The sequence below is a fragment of the Trichechus manatus genome, unplaced genomic scaffold (genome assembly GCF_000243295.1).
Source record: "Trichechus manatus latirostris isolate Lorelei unplaced genomic scaffold, TriManLat1.0 scaffold00393, whole genome shotgun sequence".
NCBI lineage: Eukaryota > Metazoa > Chordata > Mammalia > Sirenia > Trichechidae > Trichechus > Trichechus manatus.
In genome coordinates this window covers 334,754-342,735 of record NW_004444329.1, presented here as the reverse complement: position 1 = coordinate 342,735, position 7,982 = coordinate 334,754, and the positions used below count along the sequence as shown (strand labels likewise).

The following is a 7,982-nucleotide window of genomic DNA, read 5'->3' as shown; positions in this document are numbered from 1 at the left end:
CAAATCTGTCTTGGAAGAAGTACATCCAGAATGCTCCTTAGAAGCAAGAATGGTGAGTTTTCATCTCACATAATTTGGGCATGTTATCAGAGAAGGACATCATGCTTGGTAAAGCAGAGAGCGAAAAAGTGGAAGACCCTCAATGAGATGGATTGACACAGTGGCAGCAACAATGGGCTCTAGCATAATAACGACTGTGAGGATGGCACAGGACAGGGCCATGTTTTTTTTTCTGCTGTATATAGGGTCTCTATGAGTCGGAACTGACTTGATGGCCCCTAACAACAATATACTGTTTGGTTCACCACTAGTCTGTCGATTCGTTGTACTGTGGTGGTTTGCATGTTGCTGTGATGCTGGAAGCTAGGCCACCAGTATTTTAAATACTGGCAGGATCATCCATAGTGGACAGGTTTCAGTACAACTTCCAGACTAAGACAGACTAGGAAGAAAGGCCTGGAGATCTACTTCTGAAAATTAACCAATGAAAAGCTTATGGATGACAAGAGAATACTGTCCAATTCACTTGCTTTGGATATGTCATCAGGAGGGGAGAACCTTGGTGAGATGGACTGGCACATTAGCCATAATGATAGACTCTAAATTGCTGGCAATTGTGAGGATGACACAGGACCTGTCACTGTTTAGTTCTGTTGTACATAAGGTCTCCATTAGTAGGAGTCAACTCGGCAGCAGCTAGCAACAACGTATTGTTTGAGAGGAGAACTGAGATATGAACTTTATACTGTGTACCAAATATACATGTTAAAAGATCTAATGGTGCCTATTAAAAAATAGGAATTGAAAATATTACTTTCAAACCACTGGAAGGAAAAAGGAAATAAGAAAAATTTGATCATTCCAATTAAAAAAAAAAAGAAAGGTAGAATATTGAAAAAAATATAAAGTAAACAGTAAACATAAAGTATAATATTGGAATTATGCCTACATATATGAGTAATAGCAAGTTAAAAAGATTAATACCTTTGAAAAAAGTATATATGCTCAGCTTAGACTTTCAAATCCAGCCATATTTTATTTACGAAACAAAATTAAAATATAATGACAGAAACTTTTAAAGTAAATAAATGAAATTTCTACTGTCTAATGGCTACATGTCCAACCCTATGCCAGATACTATAGATACATAAATGATTAAGAAAAGATTCCTTGCAGTCTAGTGAGAGAAACAGCCCAGTTAACAAATCTATCAGTTATCAATTGCTGTATAACAAGTGACCCAAAAATGAAGTGGCTTAAAACAACAACCAGTTACTTAGCTCACAGTTTTGCAGGTTGGCAGTTCGGGGTTCTTCTGGTCTGGGCCAGACTCAGCCACTCTCAGCTGAGCTCCCTCATGTGTCTGCAATCAGTCACTATGTCAGCTGGGGGCCAGAGGGTCTGAAATCTTCTCGGCTGGATTCTCTCTCTAATGGTTTCTCCTCATCCAGCAGGCTGGCCTGGGCTGTTCCCATGGGTTCTCAGGGTTTGAAGAACAGCAGGAGGGCAAGGAGGAGCCCTGGCAGAGCAGTGGTTAAGCGCTTGGTTGCTAATGGAAGGGTCATCAGTTGGAACCCAACAGCTACTCCACAGGAGAAAGATGTGGCAGTCTGCTTCCGTAAAGATTACAGCCTTGGAAACCCAGTGGGGCAGTTCTACTCTGTCCTATAGGGTCACTATGAGTCAGAATATACTTGATGACAATGGGTTTGGTTTTTGGTAAGAGGGCAAGCCCCAGTGTGCCCACACATTTCAAGTCTCTGCTTCCACTGGTTTTGGTACTGTCCCAACCGCCAAAGTAATCATAGATCAGTCCCAATTCAAGGGCTAGAGAAAAACTCCCGCTCTTGATAAAAGGAGCTGCAAAGTCATATAAGAATGCATGGATACAGAGAAAGGAGAATGTGTGGCCGTTTTTGCAAATCCATCACAACAAGCAACTGCAATCAAGTTTGTTCTGAGCTGTGGCAGAAATGTTTCTTAAGTACAATAGAGTACAGAGCAGGGAGTGGGAAATTCTACCCGGTGTAGGGTCAGGAAAGGCTTCCACCAGGAAGTGATGCTTGACCTAAATTTGGAAATATGAGTGGATGCTTAGGAGATTTTTTTCTTGTGCTTCCAACCGCTCGTCCCTGTTCTACCTTCTGCAGCCACACAAAAGGAGCCCCCTCTCCTTCCCGTGTTGATGGCTTCCATTTTCCTTCAGATCCTCAGGCTGTCCTCTGTCTACCAACCACAACTTCCTAAACCCTTCCTCAAATTGTTTCAACAATTTGCTTGTTCCTTTTCTAAACGTCCTCCAGGACAAAAGCAGACGTCTAGACCAAGCAGAGGACAGTGAGCTTTTTCCCGAAGGCTCTCCTAAGCCTCCCAGGCAGGTTGACCATGGAGGTCCTGAGTCTCAGTGCTTTTCTGTGATGCTGTAATCCTACCCTTTTTTAGTGGATCCAAGGGATAAGAATGTGGATGGGCCAAGGAGCTTCACAGTAACATTTTCTGGGGCTTAGAGTCAGAAGGTCAAGAGAGAGTGGCCGAGACTCCACCATTGAGTGACAGTACCTCCAGGCAACAGATCAAAAAACTCCATTCTGCACTGGATGCCTAGGAAGGGTAGGTCTTTTGGAGGAGTCTTCATTCATTTAATCAACACATGTATATTGAGTATCTCCTATGGGTTAGGCACTGTCCCACTTTCTGGGACTGCCAAATATGAAGCAGACCCCATCTCAGTCTCCAAGTTATTTAAAGTCCATTTGGGAGACACAAATTTGAAAATGAGCATCTGCTGTTAACTAGGAAGAGTGCTATGATGGAGAATTATTAGGTGCTCTGAATACATAAAGGAGGAACATAAACTGGGTACCATGGAGGAAGAACCAGTAGAGAGGAAGGGAGAGAACGTCTACTAGTCAGAGGGAACAGCCTGTGTGAAGCCTAAGAGACAAAGGAGACATGAGAAGTATTCAGAGTGGACATTGTGTTTCCAGGGCTGGAGAGATGTGATTCAGTGTCTGAGGAGAGGTTTGGGAGAAACAACGGCTCATCACACTCTGCTATTCCTTGAACCCACAGTTCTCTTCCCCATGGATGACAACCTCTTTGAGGGAAAAGTTTCAATTCTTTTTTAAGATATAATTTCCCCTCCTCCCAACCTCCTCCTAACTCCTGCCACAACAGTTGCCATATTTTTTCTTGTTGCTGTGTTTAGGTTCAAACTGAGCCCTTGGAACTGAGTGATGTCAGCGATGATGTCACACAGGGGTTACTGGAAGCCTTGGTGCTCACTCAGATCCCAACTGCTCTTTGGAGAGGTTGTTGATCTGAGGTCTCCTGTGGGAGAGCGACTTAAGCGACCAAATCACAGACAGTGATTCCTACATCGGAGTCCCCAACTTGTGAGAGTTTGGGACATCATCTCTAACTGGGTGGAGGAGAAACATCTTGCCGGTACCATCCTTGTTGGCTCATCTTCACCCAGCCAGGATGGAGCGGCAATTCGTGAGAAAGAGGGCTTTCCCTAAGACTCAAGGTAAGGGTGGGAGGAAAATTCGGTCAGTGATCTTTGCTGGGCAGCAAGGGGTTTGATATCACCTGGACAACAGAACCACAAGGGATCACTGAGGCTTTCACTTGAAAAAAACTTCCTGTCAATTAGTAGACAACAAGAATTTGTAATGTGTATAAACAAATGAAGGAATAAATCCCTGAGTGAACTATAGAATTCTACTGTGATCTGAGGGGCTTTCCAGAACAGGAGCAGACAAGTCACTCATTTGTTCAGATCTGTGAACTCCTCTGCTTTGTTAGCAGAAAGGAAGCAAGCAGGCAACTGGGGCAATGGGTATAGGACCAGGGAGAAAGGTGGTTACAGAGACTTGCACTTAATTTTTTAATGAGATTGAATTAATATGTCATGTGAATTAAGAAACTACATAAAATTTATTGGGAGGTTTTGGGAGTGGGTGGTGTGAGGGAGCACAGTACCGCACGCTCATCCAGAGTTCCCAGTCACTGTGAGCTGTGACAGCCCTCAGCCTGGACTCAAGCAGGTCTGGGAGGGCCCTGCCTCCCTAGCTCCGGCGATTTCCCTTCTCCTCCAAGGTCTCCTGTCCATCTTTCCCAAGGACCTAACAACCTTCCAAAGCAAAGATAGCTCTAGGGTAGATTTTTTTTTTACCTCAAACTTTTATGTTTTTATTGTGGTGAAAACATACATAAAACATACCAATTCAACAATTGCTACATGTACAATTCAGTGATACTGATTACACTCTTCATGTTATGTAACCATTCTCACTATCCTTTTCCAAATCATTCTATGACCATTAACATAACCTCAATGCCCCCTAGAGAAGAACTTCCCCTTTCCCCCTCCCTCCGGCCCCTGGCAACAACCGATAATCTTTGGTGTCTATATATTTGCTTATTTCATGTAAGTAAGATCATATAGTATTTGTCCTTTTGTGACTAACTTATTTCATTCAGGATGATGTTTTCAAGGAAAGAATTTTAAAATTCCAGCTATAGCTAACCTCAGTTTCTGCTCTCATTCCTAGTTCTTCGCCCTTTCTCCAGCTAGTCTGCCACCCCCCCATCCTTTGTCTTCTCTGTTGCTGCCTTATTCTGGCCTTCAGTGGCTGAGCCCCGCTTTCTGCTCCCTTGTTGGTCTCTATCCCTCTAACACACTCCTGGGAGGTTCCTCCTATCCATCCTGTGTCTCTCTCTGGAACTTTCCCTCCATCCAACACACACAACCTATCTCCATCTCTTTCTGCATCTTGAACTCTCCAGTCCTTCTCTCGTATTCAGAAACATACATAGACCTTTAGGCTGACATGGACAACCCACCAAGACACACCCAGGTGAGGTGGTTGTGTGCCGTCCGTCTGAGGTTTGTGGCATCAAGGTTCTCAGATACGCACATCTATTTCTGCCTCACCCTGAAGGAGTAGTTCATCTAGTAAGGACATGGGCTTCTAATCAGAGAAAAGCAATTTTAATCTTCTACTGTGGCTTAGTTAAGAAGGGTACAAGGAAGAGGTATATATTTAAGAGTTTTAACTAAATATACAAATTATTCTCTTTAAGTATAACTTCTCTAAAAATAGCCTTTCAGTAAAAAGAGGTTAAAAAGAGGTGAGCATTGCTCCTGTTTCAGTGTTTACATTCTAAACTTATTAAGAAAATCACCTTCATAGAAAACTTCTTTCAGTGAAGTCACACACTTATTTTGAAGGTTCAGGGGAATGAGGTCATTTCTAAGTTCCAAAGGAACAAATCCACTGGAATTCAACAAATGTGAAATTAAAGAAAAATAACTTTTTTAAATATAAAGTACTATAAATAGTGCTACTTTACAAAGGAGACTTTGTCTTCCGCAGCAATGCCCCAAAAGGACGGTAGCTCCCTGGGGAAGAAGAAAGAAACCATGGGGTCTGCAGAAGGGGAGGATGGTGGTGACGGAGAAGCCTCCAGGCTTCCCTGAGACCAGAGCCTTGGGATCAGAGATGAGGATTCAGTACACTGAGAAAAAAAAAAAAAAAAAAAAAAAAACCGTTGCTGTCCAGTCGACTCCGACTCACAGCGAATCTATAGGACAGAGTAGAACTGCCCCATAGAGTTTCCAAGGAGCGCCTGGTGGATTCCAACTGCTGACCTTTTTGTTACCAGCCATAGCACTTAACCACTATGCCCCCATTGCACTGAGAGCTCATGTAAATTTACTCTCTATTCTCAGAGGTCTCAGCCCAAGAGGAACACACCACACAGCCAACAACGTCCGCAGGAAAAAGCCCAAGCTCCAGGCCCAGGAAGATTCCACGACACTCGGAGAGGTCTTTTCCCTCAGCTTCCACTGAGCAGACCTCTCACTCATCCACCTACGAGGCTGCTCCAGAGAAGCGATGGGTCAGGTGCGCGTACTTCACCCAGGTGCGCACAGTCAAGGGGGTGGCCGTGGCCTGGCGGACCAAAACCTCCTTTGCCCCCGTGGGCAAGATGCCCCAGGTCTTTGAGGCCGAGCTCTCAGAGGAGAGCACCGTCGGCTCTGCCCCTAGCCTGGCCAACACCGAGTCCCTGGTCAGCGCCCTGGAGCCCTGGCAGGAGAGGCCCAAGGCCCGGACCCCGGAGCCCAGTGTCCATGGGGAGGAGCCCGGGGAGAGGTCCCGCGCCGCCACCCCAGAGTGGCTGGTGACCTGTAAGCGCGGCTTCCGCTGCGTGGCCTGCTGCCGCGTGTTCGAGTCCCGGGAGGCCCTGGTGGCGCATGCGGAGCATGGCGTGAGCCAGGGCTTCAGCTGCCGGGTCTTTTACGAAGAGCTGCTGGAGAGGCGGCTGCCGCCCTCAGTTCAGCGCAGGCCCCGACGCTGCCACCAGCGGGCCAGGCGCTGCCTGATGGCCGCCAAGAAGAGGGAGCTGAGGCAGAAGAGAGCAGTCTGCAGGCGCCTGGAGGAGCAGCTGGAGAAGCAGAGAGAGGAGCTGAAGAGGCTGAGGAACCAGCTGGAGACGCTGCAGAGGCAGGAGGCCTGGCTGCAGAGGGCGCAGGCGCAGCACCAAGGCCAGAGGGGGAAGCGCCTGAAGACCCGCTAGCACCCTGGGACTGGGAGGAGCTGGGCATTGGGCTCTTCGGGAGAGACCTCCATTCAGGCTCCTTTAACCAACTCCCCTGGAAGATCCTTTATACCAGCCCGTGTGCCCCGCACCCACCCACCCCAAGTGCAGGGAGAGCTCCAATCATCGGGGGACCTGGATGGAAGAAGCCCCAGGACAGCTGACCGCAGACACCAGGTCCGCTCTGAGTCTCCCCTGGCCCAGGAGACGAGAGGACAGGCCTCATCTGGATGGTGAGGTCTCAGACCTGAGGATGAGCACAGCGTAAGTAGGGAAAGAGAAATGGCATTTCAGTGGGACTTGGGAGGCTGAGAGGGGCCTCTGCAAAGACAGCTGTAAGGGAGGTGTGCTGCTGAAGGGGGTGTCACTGAGTTCTTTGCAGAAGAAGGAACCAGAGAGACAGTAGGCTGTGGGGAAACCTGCCTGCAGGTGAGCAGTGGGCATAAAGCCCTAAACCAAGGACTCTGGGTTCCTTCCCAGCAGCCTGCAGGCAGAGAAAGAAGCAGGGCTTGGCAGGAGGAGAGGAGGGTGGGGTGAAGGGAAAGGAGCTCACCCCATCCATGTCTTCCGGCCTCACAGGGTGAATTTGGGTTGATGATTATGATGCATCATTGTTGCCTCATTAGGGGAGTGTAAGTGGGAGCTGGTGTAGAAAAATCCCCTGGGTGTTATCCTCTTCTGGATAAGAGTCGATCCAGTACTTACTGGTAATTCCTGTGCAGCATCTCCTAGGGTAAGGGGTAGAGCTTCGGAACTTTTTCTCTCCTTTAAAACAAGTTGTACTGTCTGGTTTTGACATATCAGTCAAACTTGCTCATTTCTTTTCTTTTTTCTGTGGTATAACCTGACCTGTCCTGAGATCAAAGAACTAGAAGAAAAAGCCCGGCTGAGAACATAGGAGCAAAAGGGAGGGCAGTCTTCTAAATCCAGAGAGAACAGCAAGAACACAGATGATCAAAGGTGAGGGTGGGAAGGGGTCATTTCGGGCTCAGACTCAATAGTGGACAAAAAAGCCCAAGTCTCAGCCACAGCATCAAGTCCCAGGTCTGGGGAAGCCTTGGATATGACGAGGCATGTCCATCTCCCTGGTAGATGGGATGCCAAGTGTCACAGCAAAGGCTTCAGGGGCAGAGGAAGGGAGGGCAGGGCCCCCAGGATGGGCATCTCCGTCCACGGGCTGCCCTGTGTGTATTTCTCACAGTGACGAAGAGACGGCTCCTGCGAGGGACAGCATCAGAGAGAAAGGGCAGCGAAGGCTTTCAGGCAGGGGGAATTCTGCAGTCTCCTAAGGATCCAAAAGGACAGTCAGAGATTCTCTGAGGTATCAGAGTGGGAGGGGTTGGCATTCCCAGGCTGGGGAGAGGCTGGCTGGGGAG

General features: G+C 47.5%; 1 protein-coding gene across 1 annotated transcript; it reads left to right on the top strand.

The window, feature by feature from the left end:
* Positions 1–3,483: 3,483 nt before the first annotated feature.
* LOC111819337 (protein FAM170B-like) lies at positions 3,484–6,585 on the top strand. The gene is made up of 2 exons (XM_023725761.1): positions 3,484–3,529; positions 5,738–6,585. The coding sequence occupies exons 1-2, from the start codon at positions 3,484–3,486 to the stop codon at positions 6,583–6,585; spliced, it is 894 nt and encodes a 297-aa protein (XP_023581529.1).
* The last annotated feature ends 1,397 nt before the right edge of the window (positions 6,586–7,982 follow it).

Bases quoted from the DNA above. Each gene is read 5' to 3' on its own strand.
- LOC111819337 (XM_023725761.1), top strand. From the start codon at position 3,484: ATGGAGCGGCAATTCGTGAGAAAGAGGGCTTTCCCTAAGACTCAAG. The intron at 3,530-5,737 runs GTAAGGGTGGGA...CTCTATTCTCAG, and splicing joins GGCTTTCCCTAAGACTCAAG to AGGTCTCAGCCCAAGAGGAA.